Consider the following 27,602-nt stretch of genomic DNA (forward strand, 5'->3'; position numbering starts at 1 on the left):
ATAGAGTTTACCGAGTCGTGCTCTTTTCAGCCGCTGCTAGCAATGAATGTCCTGGTGACTAAATGTAGAGTGCACTGTAGAAAGAATAATTCATTTGTTCGTTCTGAGACAGAATGGTTTGTTTCAGAGTCACAGAAGCTAACAAAATTCTTTAGGACATGTGGATAGCTATAACAAGGTTGTTTTAATCACGGTGACAAGAATGAATGAATATTGTGCTGTCATTCTCTGAAGACTTGAGGACCAAATGAAGAAAACAGATCTGAAGGTAAATTGTGTCGGTGTGTATGCATGAATTGCCAGACTGATCAGACCCTCAGTTGCAGGTACAATTGTTTGAGATAACACGTCGGTCGGAAAATTCTTCAGTGTGTACCTAGTCTAACTGAAGACATCAGATAATCAGCTCTGAACCAAAACACCATACAAGTTATTAAGGTTTGGCTACATGACAGTGCCGGGTAACACAATTTCAATAAATCCCCAACAAAAGTATAACTGCTATATAACAGATCACCAATCACCTACATGTATTCCTAGTCATAGTAAGCCACATAAGTACTTATAAATAGTATTGACAAAGAACAGTGAAATTATCTGTGACCTAGAATATAGTTCCTAGATGAAGTTTCTAGTTTCCAATAAAATAATTGTATGTTTTGCAGGGCTGAAGAGAAGCAAATAATATTGATGCTAAACCAGTTCTATAATTATCACACACATAGCTGTACAGTTGCCCAAAATCTACTAATGTGCTAAGTTTGTTGTAAAACCGTAGTGCCATCTAGCATCAATTACAAGCATCTCTGGCTCTGAACACTTGTGCATTTCATTCAGAATGTAACAGCACTGACAAAGATCAACTTGTTTAAAGCAAGCATTTGAAAAAAATAAATAAATTAAAGTTGTGTACACTGGCTTTATTTACTTGATTTCTTTATTCTGGACCTCCATAAAAACGCACCACTAGGGTAAAAAGGCAGCTTAAATCAACACTATAAATACAGTAATTGTACTGTAGTTTACAATGGTTACATAGAAGGATTAAGTACTTAAGACAAGAAAATACGGCAAGTACATTAAAAAACAGCAACAAAAAAAACAACCAACACAATATAATACAAACTTAATTGGAGCCACACTATACACATTCATATGGATGTATGGGGACTACTAAGTAAAGGCTTCCAAGGGAAAGGGAAAAATAAGGTAAAGTGTAGCACTCTAAACTATTAAATGCATAACCTCATTCATCCCAATGGGAAGCTGAAGGGGAGGCAAAGGTACAACACTGCTAGGAATTTGAAAAACATCCATCCATGTAGGACCGACAACCACCAGGGTATCAGCTAGAATACAGCAAACTGAGGCAAGTACATTTAATCTTACCTTCCTACACCCAAAACTAAACATTTTAGTGTGGGGAAATTTGGTCACCAAGGATGTAAAATTTCCTATTATAATGGTTTTAGTACAGATTTGAACTATTATTTGCGCCTCATTTATAAACAGTACTATTTTTCTCCATTTGAAATCACCAATGCATGAAAATGCTAAAGTGCTCATAAACATTAAGAACTAAAGTGTTACACCAAAATATCTATTCTTAATATTTTGTCATTTAGATCAAGAATTAAAAACTACACATTTGAAATATTTTTCATTTAGTCTTGAACTGTCATATACATGATTTTCCCCAATTTTAAATTTAGATTTTAATAAAGTGTATATAAACATAATACAAGAAGTGTATTACAAGATGGAAAGTCTATTAAACAAAGATCGAGGGTTTAGCAGAACCAGAGAATGGCCATCAGTCGAGTCCCAATGCTTAGTCATGGAATTCCATAAACTTGATACTTTATTTCATCTTTAGTTTTAATCTTGAGGGACAATGATTTCCAGCTTGCCATAATTATATGTCATCTAATCTAGAGGAAGAGTAACTAAGCAAATTCCTTCTGTGTTTTGAAAGGATAAAAAAAAAAACACCAAAAATACTGTTCACAATTATGTAAGTAGTCACTCTTTCTAAACAGATAGCTATATATCTCATGGAAGCAGCTAGAGACATACATGGAAATAAAATTTAAAGAAACTATTTTCAGGTGTCTTTTTTGCCGATTCGATGCGAATTTCCCATTGCCGCCTCATGAGAATGTGTCCTTCACGTGATATTTCTACTTTATGCTCAGAAGTTCACATGCAAATGAGTTGTAAAGGCCAACTTCTGCGTTAAACTATGTCTGGTGCAAGGTACTTGGGTGCAATGGGGGGGTGGAAATCCTGCCCATAAATATTTTTCCACGTCAATTACAGGATGTCAAATCTTGTTAACAGCCCGTTAGAGATCTGTATAGCAGGCTGTGACTTCCCCTTGTAGCTAATCAAAAAATAATTGTAAACTCAAAGCTTGAAGGAGGTCTCAAAACCTTGCTACTATATTTGGAATAAATATTATTGTATATGTATAAGAGGTCTGCAAAAATCTGCAGTGTTGAAGTCCAACATATCACAAAGATAAACCCATACTTGCCAACTCTCCCGGAATGTCCGGGACTCTCGGATTCCGGGTGGGTCTCCTGGACTCCCGAGAGTATGGCAGTTTCCCGCATCTGCCCACTTCCTAGTGAAGTGGGCAGAATTCGGTCCAATATGCGATTCTCCGGGAATCACGGCATTTGGCCCCACCCCCACTATAAAATGATGCGTTTGTGTCATTACGTCACAGGAGGCGCGTGCAAAATGAAGCGATTTTTGGAGCCCCGCCCACCAACCTCCCCCCGGCAGCTCCGGGACGCCAACTAGAAGAAGTTGACAAGTATGGATAAACCGTAGGTGAAGTAGTGAACAGTTTAAAAAGCATAGACATACTGTATGTACATGACAGAGCATGCATGAGAGCTTACATTAAATATGGAGGAGGAGAAATATTATAATGTTTGAGAGGAGCTTGCATTGAATGGGCATGAGTAATTTGGATTTAAAATAAAGCAGCAGGCTGGGGTGTGTTAGTATTGGAAGAGTATGATTTTGCAGATATTTATGCCATTACAAAGAAATAAAAAGTGTATATTTTCAAACCACAGACCACTTTTGACTCCACTTAAACTTCAATTTTTACCTCCAGTCAGCAGGCTTGTTGAAACCTCTTGACATATACCAGAAACCAAATTAACTGGTTGCAGACAGAATACTTAAACACCAGATACCTCAGTAATAAACATGCAATTCAACACAAAACAATTACATGTAAATCGAACAACTAATTTTGCTTGAATGAAAAAAAAAAACCCAATACATATGTATATAACAATCCAGTGGCGGATCCAGGGATCCGCCTAGCAGGGGCTTGCTGCCGGCAGCTGCACACTATGTGCATGTCCATTCGGCAGAGACAGGCAGGGTGTGCTGCCCAGCTCCTCAGATTGTGTTTAGCAGCCGGGCAGCGCACACTCCCTGCCTGTCTCTGCCAAACAGACATGCACATAGTGTGCAGCCGCATGCAGCCTTAACCATCAAAAAAGGGAGCGGGGACTATATCACCCACCCTAAAACGCCACCTGTAAAATAAAATTCTAGATCCGCCCCCTGACAATCATATTTGATTAAATAAGCAAAATTACCTACATACATCTACCCTTATATTTGCAAACACTTTATTTCATCTATTCACCATACCTGGCCAACATAAAAAACACATCTCACTAGGCAACGATAAAAAAAATGGTAGTCATAGGGCATCAAACAATCCCTCTCGTTAAATATGCACCTTCTGTGTACATCCTACTACTGGCAAACAGCGACAAATTGCTTTCCACACACTAGATTGTGGTTAGTGGCCCGGATTCAGCGTAAGAGCGCAACATGAGCACTATCAACCAGCAAAACACCAAGGGGTAAATGTATTATGGTCCGATTTTTTCAACTCGCCGGAAATTGGCGAGTCGACAGCTAAAATTTAAAACGGTGCTGGCTTGTAAAGGCAAGTTTACCTTCACAAGCCAGCGCCGCTTTAAATTTTAGCTGTCAACTCGCCGATTTCCGGGGAGTTGAAAAAAATCCGACCATAATACATTTACCCCCTAGATGGAGATGCCCTTATCCCACCATAGAGGATTGATTTACCAACTGTGGTTTTAGAGGTCACCAGGCTTATTTTGCCACCAGTAAACAACTGTCTGAACACTAGCCATAACAGATGAGTACAATTTGCATACTGGTCACCAGGGAGGGATCTGTTTTGTACACTAGCCACCAGAAGGTTACTTGCTATCTGAAAGAATAGGCTCAGCTTTGTATATGCATGAATTGAGGTCTAGCTGCAAACCTGTACAGTATATTAGTCCAAAGGCAACTGTATTTTATGACTATATTTCAAAATAGATGATACACATCTAGGCTAAGATTACATACTCTTCAAATAAACTAAGGCATACTATATAATGTGAATGTGACCTCAACCTATCCATAGAGATCATCTATTTTGATACGTTGCTGTTTGCATGCTTTGTTAGCATTTGTTTCTTAATGTAATTTATAGCTGAACTAAAATGTAGGATTTTCTTTTTGTTTTGTAAGTACTTGTTTTAGCAGTAGTAAGTAGTGTTGCTATATAATAATATACCCCTTTTAATTTAGTGAGGCAGCATCCCATACTTGGCTAAACCACCTCTATGTTCACAACATGCGATGCAGCATACAGGTTCTGTTCCTAACTTTTACAAAATTGTCCTGCAATCCTTTAATGGGCACTGTGTTTTAGAACTAACATAATGAATTCAATATTTGAAGGGGTCACAATACCTGTAAGTAGTAACAGGCCCTTAAAGCTGACCTTCTATGCTACTTATCAATTCCTGTTTCACATTTACCAGAAGATGTGATCGCTACTAGGAAAAAAATTGAGAATACTACTCACTGTTAATACTCCATGGCAGCCCTTACAATGGGTTAATCCCTAACCAGCTAGTGTAGACAGGAAGAATGTTGTCCCACCTGGCCCCTATATAAGGCAGCTCCTCCTCTTCCTCTGTGTCTTTCGCAACTTCCCAAGCCGTCCTATAACATAACTGTCAGAACAAGGGTGGCAAAATATAGGGCTGCCATGGAGTATCTCAGGGAAAGGAAATTAATAGTGAGTATAATTTTCAATTTTCCTTTCCCTACTCCATGGCAGCCCTTACAAAAAGACATACCAAAGCAGTACAATAATCGGGAGGGCAATAAAACCAACACCTTAATAAGGTCAAACAGAAAATGTATTCACAGCGCTTGCTGGAGAATCTTTCTCCCAAACTGTCTCCTCAGAGACTGAAACGTCAAGATAATGTTTAGAAAAGGTGTGCATCGACGACCATCCGGCTGCCTTACAGATATCGGTTGCCGATGCATGGGTTCTATGTGCCCAGGAGATCGCTGCCGCCCTAGGTGAATGCGCCTTCAGTATCCTAGGTACTTCACGCCCTTTCCCCCTGTAGGTCCGTGCAATCACTTCTCTGATCCACTGGAAGTACTGAACCGCACGCCAGACTGCTCTCATCTCCAAGATGTTTCCCTGAAGAATTCTCTCTTCGTATCGCCAAGTGCCCAGCGTGACCATATCTTGCATGTGAGCACCCCAACCTAGTGCACTGCCGTCTGTGGTAAGGACATACCAGTCTAGCACCGAAAGAGTCACACCTTGTTTTCTCAGGCCTGGAAGTTGCCACCAACATAAGGACTGTCTCGCTGACCTTGAGAGGTTGACTTTGGAGTCTAGAGACCCCACTGCACGATCCCATTGCGCAAAGAGGTTTGCTTGAAGATCCCTCATATGCCATCTTGCCCACGGGAGGATTCCTATAGTTGAGGAAAACATTCCTAGGAGGTGCAGAAATGTTCGTGCTGACACACAAGGTTGAATTTGAACTTGAGGTGCTAAGGATCGGATTTTGTCTGTCTTTTCTTGAGAGGGGCAGACTGTCTGTTCTTGTATTTATTTGCACTCCTAGCAACCCAAGCTGATGTGTCGGTGTCAGATGGCTTTTTGATATATTGACTAAACAGCCGTGCTGCTTCAGAAACTGGATTACTTGTGCTGTAACCGTCAAGGCTGCACCTTCTGACTTCGCTGAAATTAGAATATCGTCCAGATACGGCCACATAGTCACTCCTCTTTCCCCGAGTGCCGCTATGAGAACTATAAGGACCTTGGTGAATGTTCTTGGAAATGTGGAAAGGCCAAACCGAAGGCAAGTGAACTGGAAGAGACATCCTTGAATGCAAAATCTCAGAAATTGCGGGTGACAATGTAATCGGGATATGAAAATATGCGTCCTTTAAGTCTATTGCTGTCAGAAAATCTCCGGTTTCCACTGCTTTGAGAATTGAGCTGACAGATTCCATCCGGAAATATGTTGCTCGTACATAGCAGTTGAGAGCCCTTAAATCTAGCACTATTCTGAAGGCACCTGATGGTTTCTGGACTGAGGAATAGTCTGGAATAGAACCCCAACTTTTCCTGACTTGATGGTACTGGTATGATAGCCTTTGTTTTCACCAGGCCTCTTAGGCTTTCCTCCGGCGCTTACTGTTCTAAAGGGAGACGAGGGGCTCCTAGACTGAATAAATTTGTTTCCCACTGGGTATGTATGGAATTCTATGGCATAGTACTTGGTGACTATCTCTAATCTTGTGTGGTCCGAATCCAAACTTTTGCAAAACGCGATATCCTGCCATCCACTGGAGTTAGTGGAGACTGGATCTGTAGATATTCCTTGGGATCTCTGCTGTTCTTGTTTCACCCTTTTTGGTCTGAAGGGCAGAAAGGACTGTCTTGCCATATTATCTTGATGTCTAGAGTATTGTCTCCCTGGCCTATAGGTATGGGCCCCCCTGAACTGTTGTTTTGGAGAAGAGCAAAAATGTCTCACCTTTCTGTCCTGTGGTAGGCGATTGGCATTGCCACTTGCAAGCATCTGCATTAGATTATCCAGCATTTCACCAAACAAGAAACTGCCTTCATATGGAAGCGGTCCGACGGCTCTTAGATTGGTGATCTGCCGCCCACGGACGTAGCCACAATCGTATCCATCGAAGCTTCACACAGGAAATCAATGCTTTTCATCAAAACCTCTAAGGATTTAAGAAGATATAATCTATTTATCTTATCTTCAATGTCTGTATGTAGAGTACTGGCCCACAGCCTCAGGACTTTAGCGTTATGCCTGAGGAGATGTGTAATTTCCTGAAGGAAGTTTATATTCTCCTATCCATAGCATCCTTTAATGGACCCCCCATCATCCCACGGGAGAGTGGTCTTTGAGGAGAAGACAGCTATGGCTGAATCCACCTTAGGCACTGAACACCATTTCAGCACATCTTTATCCTGAAAAGGATACATATGATTTAGTCTCCCCCATGTTAGGATGACCCTTGTCTAAGGCCTGACATTCTTTAGCAATCAAGTCTTTATGCGTATGGAACACTCTAGACTTCACTTGGTGCTCTGAAAACAATGCATCCTGTGGTTTAATTAGTACAGTTGGCTCCTCAATACCTAAAGACTTATTAATATGCTTAAGTATAATATTCACATAATCCAAGTTAAACATCCTGGGATCCTCTTTCACTTCATCCTCACTATCTGACTCCGAATCCCATTCCTGAGCAGAACTAAATGTTCAGAGGACGGCCCTGGCCTTACTTCCTCCATAACTTCTGCTATAGGGAGCCTGTCCCTTATCGTTCTCCGTTCTGGGGCCTGATACTCTTGCATTGCTTTCACCATCCATGAAAAGAACTGCTTAAATTGCTCAGGGGGCCCAGCCTCCTTTACCGTTTATGAGGTGCATGACACAACGGATCAGTACAATCTTTTGGTAAACTGACATCACAAGCTACACATACACGATTCTTCAGTTTATATTTCCTTTTGCCCTGCACAAGCTCCACAGAGGTAATGTAAACGATAGAAAAAAAAAAAAGACCTAAGTAAGCTAAGAGTAACCAAAACCCCCTTTTTAAGGGCTTACATTGGGGTGTCCTTCAGCTTTTTTGGGGCGGGCTTCTGGTCCATAGTGCACTATCCAGGTAGCTGCTAGGTCCTGCAGCATCAAACACCAAGTCAATACTGAGCCTCATAAATGGGCTGCAGCTGCTCAACAGTGCCTGCTTTTGACTTAAACCAGGTGAGCCATTATCAGATTATTTTACTACCTCACCCGTTTCCATCCTGACAGGTGAGGAAAACGGGGAATAGCGCTACTGCGCATGCACCTACACGTGCTCTCACATGCGCGCGTGTGTCCTTGCCATGATCTCCAAGTGTGCAGGCCCGCCGGCAGTCTTACTAAATTTCAAAGAGGCAGACTTGTCCGGCACTTGCCCTGCTGGAGCGGTCATCCCAAAAGCCATCAAAACCTCCAGGTAAGCCCTCTAGAATAAAATAAAACAAAAACCACTCACTACACTACCTGTCCTATACACTGCTGAGACAGGAAGAAAAGACACTGAGGAAGAGGAGGAGCTGCCTTATATGGGGGCCAGGTGGGACAAAATTATTCCTGTCTACACTAGATGATTAGGGATTAACTCATTGTAAGGACTGCCATGGAGCAGGGAAAGGAAAAAAATATTTCCGTATTGCAGATGGAGCAAGCCATTTCGGATGTATGCACAAAAAGAAAGCATAATTTCTTAAGACGCATACAGTAAGTGTCTTCTCCTGAATGTTAGTCTACTGCCTGGTTATGCCAGCATAACCTTAAGCGCGGACACGGTCTGTGTAATTTTGTGGTGCTTCTCCTAAAATGCTACGACTTCCCAGTGTAACAGGACTCCCAAAACTATTTCCGCGTTCACATTTAGCCAAATTTTCTTGTAAGGTTGGGGTATTGAAAACTTACTATTGGCGGGAACCAACACATGGGCAGAAGTACCTGCTACATTGTCAAACTTTGCACATGCTCAGCGTTACAAAGAAAAATAAAGAGGCAAGTGAGCCAAAACCAGGTACCCTGAATACTTTATGCAGGCTGCAGTTAGCTTAGTTTCATAGAGGTGCATTTGTTGACAATCTCACATATTGTTTTGGCATGAGCCCAACATCACTATTGTATTGGGGAACCATAATTCATGATGCTGCCCTGTCACATCTAGCAAATGAATTGGTCACCTCCTCCCACAAGATGAGCATAATCTGAAAAACACTGTACTAAAGTCAGAGTTATGAATTTCTGATTGGCTACCAGCAATTCTACCTCATCCGCCGTAAAACTGGGAAAAACAAACAAAAGTTGAATAATGATAACAAAAAGGGCGCTCTAACTAGTAAAACAATGATCTACTGTAATAGAGAATTAGTACATATCCATATAAGTGATTCCTCTTACTACAGTCCAAACAAAATGCAAAAGTGACAACACACCTATTTCCTTCCAGTAATCTCCAAGCCACATATTTACCTTTAGTCCATGTGGACAGAAATCAATGGACCATTACGCTGCACTATTTTACACTTTTTTTTATATAATTGCAATCGGTTTTGCAGACAACACAAGTGTGGTGAGAATGACATGTAATTTCTTTAGTACTAAAATAAGATAATACCCACAAGAAAGTGTGTTTAAACCATCGCTCATCAGCAACCGATAACGAGGGGGACCATTAGCTGTATTGATTGGACGAATATTCTGAAATGAAAATAAAACCTATTAATACATCAGACACAGGGTTCATAATTACCCTACATATACAATAATGTAATATCTTTAAATGCTTGAATCTAATACTGCAACTTGACAAAATTAACTCAGATACTTACAATAACTTGCAAAATAGGCTTTAATGATGAATCTCCTTGCAAAATAGCCTGTAATAAAAATATATATAAATATTGGAAAAGTTTTCTATGTACTGTACAAGGAAAATTCACATGAATACTTTAATTTTCATAAATTGTACACCACAATGAAAGATGGAAATCTATAAAGAAAAGAAACAAACAAACCAGAGTCTTCACAGAGCCCTCGGAGTTACACAATGAATCAGTTTTTCCCAGGACTTTCTCTGAAACAGGTGACGACTTATTCAGCTGGTTAAACGTTTTACATTAAATAGCAGTCTGACTGCTTGGATCAATAGGAAGCTACTATAGCATCAGTCACAAGCCCATCACTTTAATGCTTTACTGTGTATGTTTAGTTAAACTGTAGACAATTTAGAGCTGTAAATGCAGCCATAAGTGAAATAAAATGTAACATATAATTGAACAAAAATATGATGGGTCTTGAGCATTATACAGTTGCTAACAGTAAGGCGGAGATTCAATTGGCTGCGAGGTGGCGTGCTTCGCACATTGTCAGCAATTACGGTAAGAATCTACACTAATTTTTCCCTAGCACTGAGGAAAAATGGAGATTTCTATCAAATCTCCATTGTGAGCTGTCTCGCAAATGTTCAGAGACACCTTGCATCTAATTGATTATCATTTATTTATATAGCACCATCAAATTCTATAGCGCTTACAATTGGGGACAAACAGTTATAGACAATACTGGGTAACACAGACAAAAGGTGAGAAGGCCCTGTTTGCATGCATATAATCTAATTGAATCGCCCGTGTGTGGTAGGGCACTAGACTGCAAGCTCCAATGGGTAAGGGACTGAAAAGAATGATTACATATTACAACAGTGCTGCTTAATATGATTTCTGCTATACAACTTCTATAACAATAATAATTTGTTAACAAAATTGTCAGTTTTGCAACACTAATCCAATGGACAATATAAATATTCTGCTTGGTGAAAACAATTCTTCACATCAATTCTTATTTTCTTTGCTTTATAACAAAACTTTTGATGGATATTGCAGAGCTCCTAAGTCCACTGAGAGAGCCCTGTCACATAAATACATGTATTTTGTAAATATATGTTTTATAAACATTTGTTATGACTGAAAACCAGTCCCATGTTTAGGTTACAAGTGCATCTGTCAATGCAATGCATGTATAATACAATATAATTTTTGTAAGACATTCTTATAAAAGTAGAATTTGGGCAGATACCATTCCAGATCTAAAAACAAATATGTGCATATCTTTAAATATATGCATTAACCCAATACAAACATTTATACTAAATTAAACTTTTTCATGCACATGTGAAAGGGCACATACTATGCTTAAATACATCAGATTAGCTGCAATGTGTCCCTGAAATTTATGTTGGCAACCATATACTAAGAGGAACAAGTGAGAGTCCCTGATCGTTAAATATAACCTGCGCTGTATATTGATATAACATGAGGGATAACGCATCAGGTCAGGGTGCTTTTAGAATTAGTATCTAGATTTCAACCATGCATGGTGAGAGTGTATAAACACAGTATATAAGCACAAAACAGTGACGCAAGTTGTACCTAATAGTCTTGAAACATCACTGGATAAACTATATCCCGCCGCTTATAAGACATGCTTTATGGTTTAAATAAGTGCGCTAGGACTTGTCCGAACAGGTCCTTCTGCAGAGACATCAGACTCACCGGTATTGAGCCCTCACTCAGCTTTGGCATTGCCATCTTGACAGAATATACTCGAGCAGATGCAGAGCAGAAAAGATTATGGTACCAGTATGCCCGCGCTGTGCCCAGACAGCTGTCTACCGGTCTTGGCGCACTTAGCTTCCCCTCAACTGGCGCCAAATCCTACGCTGGTAACGCTGCAGCTAACAGCAAAGTGACGACATGAAAGTGTGCACTGTATCCGCCATCTTTGTTTTGGGCAGAATTAACAATTGTGTTATTGTACAGCATTTTATATAAATTAATCTTTCTGGTAAGGAAGCGATGCACAATGACATAGATGTTTATATTCTGACTGCAACCATTAATAGTGGTGGCGGTGGGATGAGTGGATGGTCTGTGTTTTCTATACTCTGAAAGAGGGCAGGTCGAGGCGCGGGATAGCGACGGCGTCATTATGGCGCCAATTTAAACACGTGATATCAGCTACAAGAAAGATGTGAGTGTTCATGCTGCATGGGTGATCGGTGTGAGGTTGTGTGTATCTATATATTTATGTGTATAAAGTGAACAATACTAGTACAAATACACGTTACTGAGATATTTATTTTACAAAAAAATGGGTAGAGGTTCAATTAAGGAAGTTGCTTTGCTTTGTGGTGGTTTGTGATCAAGCTTTATCTAGGCACCCTTTATCTAATGTGTCACAAATAGCTGTAATGTTTACGTTCAGTGGTAAATAATACCTCTCATTCATGATTGTTTACAGTTTCTGGGAAGGGTTGTATGGTATTTCTGTTAGACCATTGGCATGTACACCAGTCTTGAAGGACTTGTGGCTCTAGTTATTCTACAGTTCCTCTCCAGCATGTGGTAGTAAGGAGAGATATAAGAAGACTAGTAATAGAAATACTAATGTGGCATATTTTTTTTTAAGAGGGACAAACTGTGAAATGGGATGTGGTCATGTCACAGTTGTTTATGGCCAAATCTCTATGGTAGATTGGCCAACCCCCAGAGGTGTGTTTAAGTTTTCTGGAGCAAAGGACTGCCGCTTACATGCTTTCCCTCAAAAACACTTGTTCACTGCTGCTCTGTATGTAGTATCGGTAACCACTAATTTGGAATCCATAGTGTCACATTTGGTCATTTTTCATTTCCCCTGTTTGCCTTGTGTTTTGTTTTCTCATTTGTTGCAACAGTAATAAATATATCAAAAACAGAGATTTCAGGATTGACAATGCTGAAAGAGTCTGGAGTCAATTTGCACCAAATTGAATAGTCCCATATTTTAGCCCATTTTGGAAATTTTCTACTCTATATTAGAAGAGGGGAATTGGTTACTTCAACGAGATGTAACAGTTATATATTTATCTGTGTAATTACTTCTAACATACTTTAATTTGAAGTGTTCTACTCAATTACCTTGGCATAACTCAATATGACGCCTCAAAATTGAATCTCTCGCCAACTACTTTTAGCATATGAAAAGCATATTTATTAGAATTCATTGCCAGACGTTGAATATTGCAAGCCAAAACATTTCACAGTGCCACCACAACTATTGCATGTACTTAATTTTACAAAAGTAAGAGATGGCTACTAAAAATGATAGTAGCTTCACAGTCCTTTTTTTTTTTTTTTTTTTTTTTTTTTAAGATCTTTGCTCCGGTTAGGTTGATCTAATTGTATTCTGGGCATGACAACATCCTTCAGAATTTTGTACTGTTAATCATATGCGAGCAGGACTAACCAACAATGTTTAGACCTGCACGGGATGCTGTCACACTCTGTGGGGGAGAAAGTGAAGCAGGAGTGGAGGACGGGGTTCAGGCAGGACCTATGCAAGATTTCTTGATGCCCTAGGCAAAGCTTCAGTCTACTGCTCCTACCCCCTAGTGTCCACTTCTCAGTGCCTCACACTTGATTTTTGTTAAATGAAAATAATAATTCTTACATGCACTGATTTTTAAAAAAAAAAAAAGCTGCTAAGGCTGTACTGCAACCTAGGGGCAAATGCAGGATTTCTTGAGAGAGCCAGAGAAGGGAGGGGGTTCCAAATGGTAGGTTTTGGAGCAAAGAAAAAATTGAGAATTCTACTCGCCGTTAATTTCCTTTCCTTGACATACTCCAAGGCAGTCCTTACAATGGGTTAATCCCCTGATCAGCTAGTGTAGACAGGAAAGATTTTTCCACACCTGGGCCCTATATAAGGCAGCCCCTCCTCTTCCTCAGTGTCTTTCTTAACTTCCCAAGCCGTCCTATAACATAACTATCAGAACAAGGGTGGGAAAATATAGGGATGCCATGGAATATGTCAAGGAAAGGAAATTAACAGTGAGTATAATTCTTAATTTTTCTTTCCCTACTCCATGGAAGCCCTTACAATGGGACATACCAAAGCAGTACAATAGTCGGGAGGGCAATAAAACCAACACCTTAATACGGTCAAACAGAAATATTTATATACAGCACTCGCTGGAGAATCTTTCTCCCAAACTGTGTCTCCTTAGAGAATGAGACGTCAAGAACATAATGCTTAGAATCCTAGGTACTTCACGACCTTTCCTCCTGTAGGCCTGTGCAATCACTTCTGTGATCCACTTTGCCAATGTGGGTTTGGATGGGGCATGTCCTTTGCGAGGACCTTCAGGAAGTACAAATAGCTGCCTTGTCTTCCTAAGATTTTTTGTATTGATAATGTAAGTAGATATAGCTCTCACTACATATAGAGTATGGAGATGTGTTTCGTCACTATCGGTGGGATGAGGGTAGAGAGATGGCAGAATAAATTCATGATTGATGTGGAAGGAAGATACAGCCTTGTGTAGATAATCCGGATTTGTCCTCAAAATTATTTTATCTTCATAGAATTTTAGGAAGGGTTCTTCACACCATAACACATGTCCCCTATTCAATGAGCCGAAGTAATTACCACCAGAAAGAGCACCTTCAGAGTGAGGCACCTGAGAGATAAGTCTTGCAAAGGTTCAAAAGTATAAGCTGTTAAGGTGTCCAAGACAATATTAAGGTCCCAAGGAGCTAAGAATGGTTTCCGTCTCGGGCGTAACCTCTTCAGTGCTTGAAAAAACTGGAAGACTGCTTGATATCAAGAAGGATGCTAAGAGCAGATTCTTGCACCTTTAATGTAGCGGGTGCTAGTCCTTTAACAAACCATCTTTGAGAAACTCTAACACATGTTGCACACTGGCAGACAAGGGATCCTTCTTCATGTCCCCTGCCCAACAAATGAATCTTTTCCAAATTCTGTAATAGATTATAGAGGAATTCTTTTTCCTGGCCTGAATTAGAATATCTATTACCTCATCTGAAACACCTTTGGATTTCAGTAATTGCCGCTCAGTCTCCACGCCATCAAACCGAGGGAGTCTGGATTTGGATGCAGAACCGAACCCTGATGTATGAGGTCTGGTCTGACCAGCAACATCCTCCATGCTACTGCAAACCAAGGCCGTCGTGGCCACGCAGGGAGGACCGCTATCACCTCCACCTTCTCTTTCTTTATTTTCCTGTATACTTGAGGGACGACTGGAAAGGGAGGAAACACGTACCCCAGTTTGAAGTTCCACTGCATTAAGAGGGCATCTATCCCTAGGGCTCCATTGTCGCTGTGACGGGAGTAGAAGCGGGGTACCTCGGCATTGCTTCCTGTAGCCATCAGGTCTATTTCTGGCGTTCTAAACCTGAGTTGAAAGACCTCTTCATGCAACTCCCATTCTCCTGGGTGGACTTGGTGTCTGTTGAAATAGTCCGCCACCGTGATGTCTTTGCCTGCCACATGGAGGGCTGAGAGAGATCTCAGATTTGTCTCTGCACATGCTATTAGTATGGTTATTTCGGTCAGCATTGCTCTGCTTTTTGTACAGCCCTGTTTGTTTATACAGACTACCACAGTCCTGTTGTCGGAGACCACCCGCAGATGTTAGGTTCGCAGATAAGACTGGAAGTACTGGACTGCACGCCAGACTGCTCTCATCTCCAAGATGTTCCCCTGGAGAAGCCTCTTTTCGTCTCGCAAAGCGCCCTGCATGACCATGCCTTGCATGTGAGCATCCCAACCTATTGAAATGGCCTCTGTGGGAAGGACACACCAGTCTGGTATCAAGAGAGTCACACCTTGTTTTCTCAGGCCTGGGAGCTTTCACCAGCGTAAGGACTGTCTCGACGATCTTGAGAGGTTGATTTTGGAATCTAGAGACCCCACTGTACGATCCCATTGTGCAAAGAGGTTTGCTTGAAGATCTCTTGCCCATCTTGCCCACAGAAGAAATCCTATTGTTGAGGAAAACATTCCTAGGAGGCAGACCTATATGTGTTGAAACACGAGGTTGAATCTGAACTTGATGTGCCAATGACTGGATTTTGTCCAACCTTTCTTGAGAGAAACAGACCTTGTCCGTTCTTGTATTTATTTCTACTCCTAGAAATACAAGCTTTTGTGATGGTGTCAGATGGCTTATTGATACCCTGACTAACAAACCGTGCCTTTGCAGAAACTGAATTACTTGGGATGTAACTTCCAAGGCCTCTTCCTCTGACTTTGCAAAAATTAGGATATCGTCCAGATACGGCCACAAAGCCACTCCTCTATCCCTGAGTGCCGCCATGAGAACTATAAGGACCTTCGTGAATGTTCTTGGAGATGTGGAAAGGCCAAATGGAAGGCAAGTAAATTGGAAGTGGCATCCTTGAATGCAAAATCTCAGGAATTGCTGGTGATGGGATGTCATTGGGATATGAAAATATGCATCCTTTAAGTCTATCGCTGTCATAAAATCTCCTGTTTCTACTGCTTTGAGGATTGAGTTGATAGATTCCATCCGGGAATGTTTCGCTCGCACATAGCAGTTGAGAGCCCGTAGATCTAGTACTGTCCTGAAGGCACCTGATGGTTTCCGGATGAGGAACAGTCTGGAATAGAACCCCATATTTTCCTGACTTGACGGTACTGGTACGATAGCTTTTGTTTTCACCAGACCTCTTAGGCTTCCCTCCAATGCTTGCTGATCTACGGAAAACGAGAGCTTTTTGACTGAATAAATTTGTTTCCTAATTCTATAGCATATCCCTTGGTGACTATTTCCTGGACCCATTTGTCTTGTGTGGCCTGAATCCAAACTTTTGCATAATGTGATATCCTGCTGCCCACTGGAGTTAGTGGAGACTGGATCTGCAGATAGTCATTGGGATCTTTGCTGTCCTTGTTTCCCCCTGTTTGGTCTGAAGGGCGGAAAGGACTATCTTGCCAAGTTTACTTTGTGTCTAGAATATTGTCTCTCTGGCCTATAGGCACGGGCTTCCTTAAACTGTTGCTTTGCAGAATAAGAGAGGAAATGTCTCACCTTTCTGTCCTGTGGCAGACAATTAGGATTGCCACTTGCTAGCCTCTGCATTAGGTTATCCAGTTTTCACCGAACAAGAAATTGCCTTCATATGGAAGCGTTGTGAGATGGCTTTTGGATTGATGATCTGCAGCCCATGGACGTAGCCATTCTTGCGCTACAACTGCCGAGGTCATGCTCCTGGAAAAGAATACAATCGTATCCAATGAAGCTTCATACAAGAAATCAATGCTTTTCTTCATAATCTCTAAGGATTTAAGAAGATGCAATCTATTTATCTTATCCTCAATATCTGTATGTAGAGTACTGGCCCACAACCTCAGAGCTCTAGCTAGTGAAGCCATGGCTATCCTAGATTTTAGCATTACGCCTGAGGAGATGTATAATTTCCTGAAGGAAGTCTCCATTCTCCTATCCATGGCATCTTTCAATGGACCCCCATCCTCCCTCGGGAGAGTGGTCCTTGAGGATAAGCCCGCTATGGCTGAATCCATCTTAGGCACAGTACACCATTTCAGCACATCCTCATCCTGAAAAGGGTACATGCGATTTAGTCTCGCCATGTTAGGATGACTTCTGTGACATTCTTTAGTGATCAAGTCTTTAACCACTTTATGTGTATGGAACACTCTAGACTTTACTTGGTGTTCCGAAAACAATGCATCCTGAGGTTAGATCGGAACTGTTGGCTCCTCAATACCTAATGGTTTGTTAATATGCTAAAGTATAACATTCACAGTATCCAAATTAAACATCCTGGGACTGAGTAGAACTGAATGTTTCAGAGGAAGGGCCTGGCCTTATTTCCTCCATATCTTCTGCTATAGGAATCCTATCCCTCTTTGTTCCCTGGGCTGGGGCCTGAAAATCCTGCACTGCTATAACCATCCAATTGTTTATACTGTTCAGGGGGGCCAGGCTTTTCTACCATTTCAGGGGTGCATGACACACATAATGGATCAGTGCAATCTTTCGGTAATTGGCCATCACAAGCTGCACACACACGCTTTTTCACTGTACATTTTCTTTTTCCCTGCCCAAACTCCACAGAGGTACTGTAAACAATAGAAAAACGGAACTAATAACCCATCCTAAAAGTACACAAAACCCCTTACTAAGGGCTTACCTTGGGATGTCCTTCAGCTTTTTTTTTGGGGTGGGCTCCTGGTCCATAGTGCACTTGTCCAAATGGCTGCTAGGTCCTGCAGCATACAATCACCAAGCAAACACTTAGCCTCATACAATGGGCTCCAGCTGCTCAAACAAGGCGTCTGCCTTGACATCATCATAGTGAGCCTTTTAGTAGGGTAATTATCTCACCTGTCTCATCCTGACAGGTGAGTTGCATGAGAAAATAGCGCTTCCGGCAGTGCATTGCGCGCGTCCTTCACATGCACACGCGGGTCCTCCAGGCGTGCACGCCCGCCGGCAGTCTCAGTCCTGAACCCATAGCGAGGAGCAGAGACTCGTCTTGGAAATTGGCCCGCTGGTACTGTACACACAAACAGCCAGCTTTTAGAGGAAAGCCAGAAAACCTCCTTTAGATAAGCCCTCTCGAATAAAAAAAACAAAAAAAAAACACTACACTACCTGTTCTACAGATGCTGAGACGAGAAAGTAAGACACTGAGGAAGAGGAGGGGCTGCCTTATATAGGGCCCACGTGGGGCAAAATCTTTCCTGTCTACACTAGCTGATCAGGGGATTAACCCATTGTAAAGGCTGCCATGGAGTAGGGAAAGGAAAATAACTTTCAATAAGCCAGCAACAGACATTCTATTTACTTACCCTTTACATCCTGATCACTATACACAGGTCACACTGACTTTGCACACCATGTACACACTTATCATTATACACAGGTCCCACACCTGTCCACCAGATTTTATTACACATGGTGCCTCTAGCCAGCAGTTTTTCTCACTCATGCTCCCCCACCCTCAACATTTTATTCTCACATGCCCCCTACCCACCAGCTTTTCTTATACATGACCCATGCTCACAAGTTTTCCTCACATACCCCCTACCCACCAGCTTCTCACATGCCACCCCCTGCTCGCCAGCTTTTCTCATACATATCCATCTGTTCACCTGCTTTTCTCACATATGTCACCCTCTGCCTACCAGCTTTTTCACACATGCCCCCCTGCCCACAAGCTTTTTCACACATGGCCCCCTGCCCATAAGCTTTTTCACACATGGCCCCCTGCCCACAAGCTTTTTCACACATGGCCCCCTGCCCATAAGCTTTTTCACACATGGCCCCCTGCCCACAAGCTTTTCTCTCACATGCCCCAGAGTTTCTTACATATGTCCCCCCCCACACCTACCAGCTTTACACCTATACATCCATCTGCACACCAGTGTGCCCCATATTACCTTTCTACTAACCTGACTCTCCAACAGTGTACTCAGCTACACAGGATCTTTTCCGCAACAGCAGCCTGCCTCCACTGTGTAATCTGACTGTAACAGTCACATGGCACTAAGAGTGAGACAGAGCTGCAGGAAGAACTGCAATTAACACTGATTGCTGCACTGTGGGGCTGGATGGGGGTGGCAAGCAACACACCCCAAATCCTGCCACACTTGGGTGCCACTCAAAATGTTCTCATAGATTGCCGACACCTGGAATGAAGCATGAGGTATGTATGTCTCTGCATCAAATGCTGTGTCCCATACAAATTAAAATGATGAAGCTGTTGTAGAAATGCATAAATTACGATCAGGTGTATATATGGTTAAAACCGCATCATATCCCATACATAAAATTATAGAAATATCTTACCATTAGAGATGCAGAGACTACAGTGCAAAGTGTGTATATTTATGCTTCAAATGCTTTCATCACATATATATATACAAAGTCTAGCACCATCTTTCCAGTAGAAATGTCTGAAATAATGTTTCAGGTATATATATCTAAGCTTAAAAGGTCATCATCCTACATACCTTTTGATAACCTATATTTTAGACAAAATCTAAATGGTTTGTAGTAAGTAGTAAGACACCCTTCATTATGGCACGTCTGCCTAAATTTAGAAGGAATTGTGGATTGGCACCTGCAAGTTACCATCTTTGTTACCCTTACTCATCTTTATAAGTCTTCTTCAATGTCTCCATCTCTTACATCTGTGACCCTGTCAAGAAATACTCCCCTACTTGTCCACTACGTTCTGTAAATCACCACCTCATATTCTTGCCTTTGGGACTTTGCCATGCTGCTCCCCATATTTGGAACTCCCTGCTCCGCCCAGTAAGACTCGTCCCCAATCTCAAATTTTTCAAATGCTCCCTCAAAACTCACCTTTTCACCCTTGACTACCCAGCCGTATCCTATGATAATTCCCTCATGCTCAAGGGCAGATTCAGTTCCCTGCATTATTACTGTTAGTGTGCTAACTTTAATGTGGATTTTTGCTCGCAGCTCACAAAGCTGCAAGCAAAAATCAGCGTTGAAATTACCGTAGTAACAGTAAGCATGTGCAGCCCACATTGTTCTAAATAACAACGTGGGGAATTGAATCTGCCCCTCTGATTACTACCCTAATCTTCTTAATGTTAACGCTCATACATTTGTCCCTCTGTACCTCCTGTCTCCTCATTCTCTTTGTAATTTTGCCTTGTTCTACTGTAGTTGTGACTTCTTATATAGTTACTTTCTTTATATTCGCTTGTATTGATTTTTACTGAATCTTTTTCTCTTGTCTCTTACTTATATGTATATTTTCCTATTTATTCAGAATCTTGGCACCATACAAATGTATGTCATGTTCTGCATTCTTTATGTTTCATGCAGAAAATTTCAACACTGCAGTCTTAAGGGCAGATTCAATTCCCTGCATTGCTCTTTAGACCAACGCAGGTTGTGCACTAATACTGTTACTATAGTAATAGTGCGCTTTATTACTGTTACTACAATAATTTCAATGCTGATTAGCCGCAAGCAAAAATCTGCGTTAAAATTGCCATGGTAACAGTAATGATGCTTGCCCCGCAGTTGATTCTGCACCTCAAAGTTTTTGTTTTCCCCCATTTTATTAAAGAGGTTGCTAAATCTCCCATTCCAATAGTAGTACTTTGGAGGTTGCCCCTCTCTCTATTTAGCAGTGCCCTGGCACTCGTTTGTAACAATGACTTCTGCCAATCACCTACGGTACTTCTCTGGTCTTCATTGCTGGACAGATCTGACACAGCAAACCTTAGTCTTTACAATTACAATTAAAATTGCTGCATCTCAGGTTCTGTCATGGTAAGAGATTTTTATGCTAGTAGCCTTCTTAAGAATTTTTTTTTTGGGATATTTGTTGGAAAATTTAAAAATGTCCATAGTTTTAAATGCTAATGCACGTCAAGAAAGCGTCCATAGTTTTAAATGCTAATGCACGTCAAGAAAGCATGTGAGATGCTTTATGTACTCTTGAATAAAAATCTTCCAGTGTCCTCTTCATTGTATATTTGTAGATGTTACATGATGTGCGTTAATAACAGATCAGCCTGTATGTAACCATGGGAGGTGGTGATGACCCATTCCTTAACTGCTTTTAAACATAGAGTGGATGCCTTTTCTTATCAAAAATAGTATGTCTAGTGATACGTCCCAGATGCTCCATATGCAATAACGATTCTTCAATGTGATCGCTGTGGTTACAAAGCACAAAGGTTTTATTCGCAAAATAGATTACAGGGCAAAGGATCATATGCATATGTTTGCACAGTTGGTGCCAACACATGTTTCTATCAGAACACTGGTTTCCAAAGCCAAAGGTGAACAATTTATACACTGTACAGTCATAAAAAGCAGTGACATCACAAAGATTCACAGTTACAGTTTTGAGGTCCATATTCATAGTTTGATGGATCATGACATCCCAAGTCGACATCCCAGTGGTTGATGCCTCTGGTCATTTTTCCTTGAAGCGGCCAGGTGTCTTTCTTCAGGCTCTAGCCTCTAAAACTATATAAACCGAATCTTATATGACATCTCAGACTTGCTATTTGGTGTATGAAAAGTGATATTAGCTATAACTAGCGTTTGCAGTGTGCAAATGCTTCATAAATAATACCGGAAACGTTCTCATGCAGTTGCAAACAGAATGATGTAATTAATAAGTTGGAAACATTAATTAGCTTTTTAACCACATTATATTTTATATTAACAAAAAGAAATAAGTGAAGCTTATTTACATGTTGCTAGGATTATGATTCAGTTGCATATTAATCACATCGCAACTGATTGTAGTGTACAGAAATTATTGATGACCACCTAAGTCTAATTATTTAACTTCAACACTAGCTATAACTTAGATTGCATTATTGGGGTGATTGATTCAGGGAATTAATTGAAATTTTTATTTTATTTTTATATGACTGGTTTTGTTTTGCCTTCCATTGGATCAACACAGCTAGAAATCAAGCTGAACTTGATGGTCTTTTGTTTCTTTCATCCTCGTTATGTATGCATACTGGCATGGAACACCGTTCATAAAAGTATTTTATTCTATGTTATAGTACCTCTTACTTTTTAAGGTTCTTTTAATGCTGTCGTATAGTCCACCAGCAAGACATTCACTGTGGTATATTTTACAGCAAAACCCCCAATTGTCACATGCAACAGGGTTAATACTTATGAAGGGTGCGTCCAAAGTACACATTACCGTTTATAGAGTACAATGGACAAAGCTAGACGCTGCTTGTCCTATTGTTTTCCCGTCTATGGTCCATCAAAGGGCTGTGCTTCATCATCTGTGAGTGTGCTCTCCTTGGGGATCGTGTATCCCTGTTCTCAGTGCTGGATATGCAGACACTTACTCAAGACACATGAAAAGCACCCATTGGTATGAAAGATGTTAATTCAGAAGTCTCCCTCCCAAATAGATTCTACCAGGTCAGCTTAACTGCAGCCATATTTGGTCACAAGCTCAACAAAGCCCCCCCATCAGTGCTCATTAAACACACACAGCGATTTAGTTGCATGCATGCGTGTGTGTTAACGGTATGATATGTGCTTGCAGTCTCTATGATTGCAGCAGTATCAACAGACTTCTATGTAATCACCCTATCATAACCCTGATGCCTACAGCTTCCCTTTTCCTGACTTGCTTGAACCTGACTTTCAGTGGGTGATTTTCATTTCATCTCCACTCCACAAACCTGCAACTTGATAAATTTACCCCCAGAAATCTTGAGTTTTCAGTGATCTTAAGACTGACCTAATTATAAGAAGCAGTGTCCAAGCACAGCACACTGCTTCTGACATCAGGCTGATACTAATTACCTCTACAACTGTGTTAATAATACATTTTTTCACTTTCTTCTCAGACACTAAGTGAATGTTAGATTTCGCTCTGTCCTTTTAACAGTATAGGGCACTGATTAGCTTCTGTGTGAAGTCAAACCAAATATTACCTGCTAATCAAATGGTACTCTAAGTACTGTAGGCAATCCCTGGCGAGTTTCTTTTTTACAACACCTGATCATCAGAATGGAAGGGCATATCTTGGGGAGTGGGGATTGAGAAACACAATTATTTCATTAATATTTCCATTTGTTTCATTAATATTTCATGCAACATGGACAAAACTTGGAACCACACATAGACAGTTTTTAATGATTTTTATGTATCGTTCACAAGAATTGAATTGATGTGTACGCTTCAACTGGATTTGTTTTTTGTTTTTTAAGCTCAGTTTAGGTCATTCAGATCCTGATGGAGCTTCCACTGTTGGACTGGCAGAACTGTGCATGTAAGAAGTGGTCACAGCTTACCTCGTATGAAAAAGCAAACTTTTCTGCAGACTCAAATGTTAAAGAAAGCTTCATCGCTGGTTGGACACAGCTGCAGTAAGTGACAGTTTATTATATCTATTGAAAATATGTGTGTAAGCATCCATCCTGAAAAGATAACTACTTCTGCAAATATATTTTTAATATGCACTGCACCATTCTACCAGATCCCCCTCCCCATTCCACACTGTACCATCCTTTCCCCTCACCCCTACATCACACTGCACCATCCTGTGCCCTCACCCCTACAACACACGGCACCAGCCTGTGCCCTCACCCCTACAGCACACTGCACCAGCCTGTGCCCTCACCCCTACAGCACACTGTACCGTCCTGTGCCCTTACCCCTACAGCACACTGTACCGTCCTGTTCCCTTACCCCTACAGCACACTGTACCGTCCTGTTCCCTCACCCCTACAGCACACTGTACCGTCTTGTGCCCTCACCCCTACAGCACACTGCATCGTCTTGTGCCCTCACCCCTGCAGCACACTGCACCACCCTGTGCCCTCACCCCTACAGTACACTGCACCATCCTGTGCCCTCACCCCTAAAGCACACTGCACCATCCTGTGCCCTCACCCCTACAATGTATTGCACCAGCCTGTGCCCTCACCGCTACAGCACACTGCACAAGAATGTGTTCTCAGCCCTATAAGACACTCTACTAGGCTGTGCCCCAGCAGTAGCACACTGCAACAGCCTGTGAGCCCACGGCAGCACACTGCACCAGCCTGTGCCCTCACCCCTGCAACACCCAGTGCACCTGCCTGTTCCCCCACAGTAGCACACTGCACCAGCTTGTATCTCCCCCCACACTGTAGCAGCCTGTAGCATACTGCACCAGTCCCCTACGCGCAGCAGTAAATTGAACCAGACCCCCCAGTATCAGCCTGTGACCCACTCGCCAGTATTGTATTACACCAGCCTAGGCTTGTAATCTCAATAAGTGATTTCTAGAGTTATTCATAAACCACGTTCTGAATAATCCATGATAGGAGTATAACTTAACCAATTTTTATTTATCTTGCACTGGATACTTTATAATACACCTGGCTGGTATGGCTTGTCAGTGTTGTAATTCAGGGTTTGTCTTCTAGGTAGGTGGCGTGTCCAAGATTTTCATACACTTTCACTGTTTATTAACTCTCTGCACATTATATAGGCTTGTATTTTATTTTGGCCCCGCCCACTGCTGATGCTGGTATTGAGAGTATTTATGAGGGTCGTTGATGCCGGGCACTTTATGTCCTGTCCTAAATTGAGCCTAAAATGTTGACCACCATGTATTCTGTTGAATCAGTAAATTACTATTTGTTGCTAAGGAATTCAAGCCTGGTGAGTGACTGTTTCATTTCATATATTTGAGGTCTTGAAGATTTCTGAGCTTTTGATGACGCACCCTAGCTGCTGCAATTGTTTACGTGAGTGTAAACACATTTATTTAGTTATATATTAGATGCAGTTAAAGAAAAGCACAGTCGTTACACTACTCACTTATATGGGACAACAAACAACATATGTGCACTATAAAATTGGGTACTTGTATGACATTGTATTGCAAGATTGAAAACATTGGCCTCAAGAATCTAGCAAGAAGCAAACATCAACCTATATTTTTCATGACACATGAATGTTCAATGAGAAAGAACAGGAATCGTTTTTAAGCAAGGAATGAAAAGTTAATGAAATTGACACAATGGTGCTTGACTGGGGAACAGATTTTGCAATCAAACTATGAAGGGAGCATGAGGTGATGACTATGGCCAAGTTTTTAAAACTACATACAGTTTTCAGTACGTACCCAATATGCATAGGTATTGTTGGTGTACAGCTTGCTTTAGTGAAACTCGTGGATAAGGATTAAGAGGAATATCTATGGTAGATCTCGGATTACTTTAGCTGTAAATAACTCTGCATGATTGAATTTATTTGACACCAAAAAATGTTATATACCATGGTGCGCCACTACTGTAATAAATTCCATCTCTATGTGGCGCTTTGAACATTGCTGGCAGATTGAAGTGGGGGCACAGGGAAGTATTTGCTTTTAAAAAAACTACATGCAGCATCATCAGAGCTTAATTGAGTGTGTGTGATGAGAGGCGTCTTCCCTTTTCACATCACTGTGTCAGCGCATGGATGTTCGAGCACTACAAGCGCTTTTGTAGCTAACAAAGCGCTAGTGGTTGACGCACCTGTCAGACACCATTCTTAGGTGCTGTACATGATGATTCAGGAAAGTGTGCATGCAATGGAGAAAGTTTTAATTTAAAATTACAACTGAGCTCTGGGCGAATATCAAATTTCTTTTCATTATACCACATCTTTTCCTTACATGCATAATGTTGGTGCATGTGTACATGTTGGTGCAACAGGGCATGAAAATTAAACTTGTAAGTTAAAGGAATTATGAAGAAAACAGCTCAGGCATGTCTATTTTGGGGATCTTTTAAGGTCCTCTCATTTCAAAAAATGTAGGCGGCATCTTTTAGAGTCCTTTCAATGTAGAAAACTACATTAACTGGTTGTGGAATGGTGTTTAGTTGGAAGTAGAAAATATAGTTGAGAATATTAAAATCTAAACTACTGAAAGAATTTATTATTACCTTCAGTGTAGAGTTGACTTGGAATGAGTATTCAGCATGTTTCTACTATATTGTAATGTTCTTACAGCAGACTTGTATAATAATAGCCAAATAATAATGGAAGTGCTGGTATGTCAGACAATATATAATAAATCATGATATTAATGATATAGTAATAAATAATAAACATTGGTTTAGAGAAGTAATTACATTTATATATTAAATTATGAATTTTGTATTATATTTTGATTTATCCCATTATGACTGATTTTGTCATAATGTGATAATTCATAAGTCTAGAGTCTTAATTTTTTATTTCTGTCCTCTGTTTATGCCATTGAACTAATGAGGACAATGCTGACATGGAGTATTTGAGTCCAGTAGTATCCATTTCAAACTTGTGTTGAATTGATACTATAATTTTGGTTTAATTCAGCGGTATGAGGTTCTTCCATTGTTGGGCTATTGCAGCTCTGGTTGCTATAAGAATGAGCCCAATTACATATGTATCATATGAAGTAAAGTTTAGGTGGGGTTTATGTAGGAGGGCAGTGACAGGGTATAACTATTAAATAGATATTAAATCTAGTAACTTGTGTAATTAACTTAATTACTTCTCTCCTTAATGGTTTTATCACAGGACAGTTTAAAAATATGTGCAGTAGATCTCTTTCAGTACCACAGTTTCTGGAACAGAGTTAAAATTGAGTTGCCCATATCTTACAGTGTTGCTAGAAAGTTTCTGCATAAATGTGACCTTCCTTACATGTGATCATATCTTGATCTAAGTGATAAAGAGAACCCAATAAATCAAATAGCAAACGCAATGATTTATTTTTTCCATTAATTTATTGATCAAAATAATCCACCATTAAATTTCTTTGTTTGAAAAAGTGAACCTCTAGATTTATCATTTTTAGTTAAGGGGATAATTAGACTTAGGAGTGTCAATTAATGGTATGAGAATCAGGTGAGAATTTCGGTGGCACTGCCCTATTTTGCATGCATAAACCTGAGTCTTCACTATCAAAGACTAGTCTTCACTTCACACAGGTTTGTGAATACATGTATGCTATGCCTCAATCAAACATGATTTCTGGGGACCTCAGAAAATGAGTTGTAGGTGCTCATCAGACTGGAAAATATTACAAAACCGTTTCTAAAGAATTTGTTCTTCATCATTCCACTTTCAGGTATAGAGTGAACAAATAGTGACAATTCAACACCGTTGTTACTTTCCTCAGCAGTGGTCGTCCAACAAAAAATACTCCCAAGAGCGAGGCATAGAATATTCTGGTAGATCACAAAGAACGCAGGGTTATTTCAATGGATCTGCAGGCCTCTTTTACACTGGCTAGTGTC

General features: G+C 40.8%; 2 protein-coding genes across 3 annotated transcripts in view; one reads left to right on the top strand and one right to left on the bottom strand.

Moving 5' to 3' along the window:
• Positions 1-11,700, bottom strand: part of RPA1 (replication protein A1) — a 42,039-nt gene extending 30,339 nt beyond the window's left edge. The window contains exons 1-3 of the mRNA XM_075196694.1: positions 11,525-11,700; positions 9,806-9,853; positions 9,596-9,674 (exon numbers count right to left, since the gene is read on the bottom strand). Coding sequence (XP_075052795.1) covers positions 9,596-9,674; positions 9,806-9,853; positions 11,525-11,560 — 163 coding nt within the window. The 5' untranslated portion in view covers positions 11,561-11,700. The remainder of the gene's footprint in view (positions 1-9,595; positions 9,675-9,805; positions 9,854-11,524) is intronic.
• Positions 11,701-11,870: 170 nt separating this feature from the next.
• SMYD4 (SET and MYND domain containing 4) overlaps positions 11,871-27,602 on the top strand; it is a 36,451-nt gene continuing 20,719 nt past the window's right edge. The window contains exons 1-2 of one of the 2 annotated variants that reach the window (XM_075196692.1): positions 11,871-12,002; positions 23,550-23,708. In XM_075196692.1, coding sequence (XP_075052793.1) covers positions 23,575-23,708 — 134 coding nt within the window. In that variant the 5' untranslated portion in view covers positions 11,871-12,002; positions 23,550-23,574. Of the gene's footprint in view, positions 12,003-23,549; positions 23,709-25,021; positions 25,077-27,602 lie in introns of those variants that run through there. The other variant, XM_075196693.1, reaches the window with a different exon arrangement.

This window comes from Mixophyes fleayi, chromosome 2, assembly GCF_038048845.1.
Source record: "Mixophyes fleayi isolate aMixFle1 chromosome 2, aMixFle1.hap1, whole genome shotgun sequence".
NCBI classification, from domain to species: domain Eukaryota; kingdom Metazoa; phylum Chordata; class Amphibia; order Anura; family Limnodynastidae; genus Mixophyes; species Mixophyes fleayi.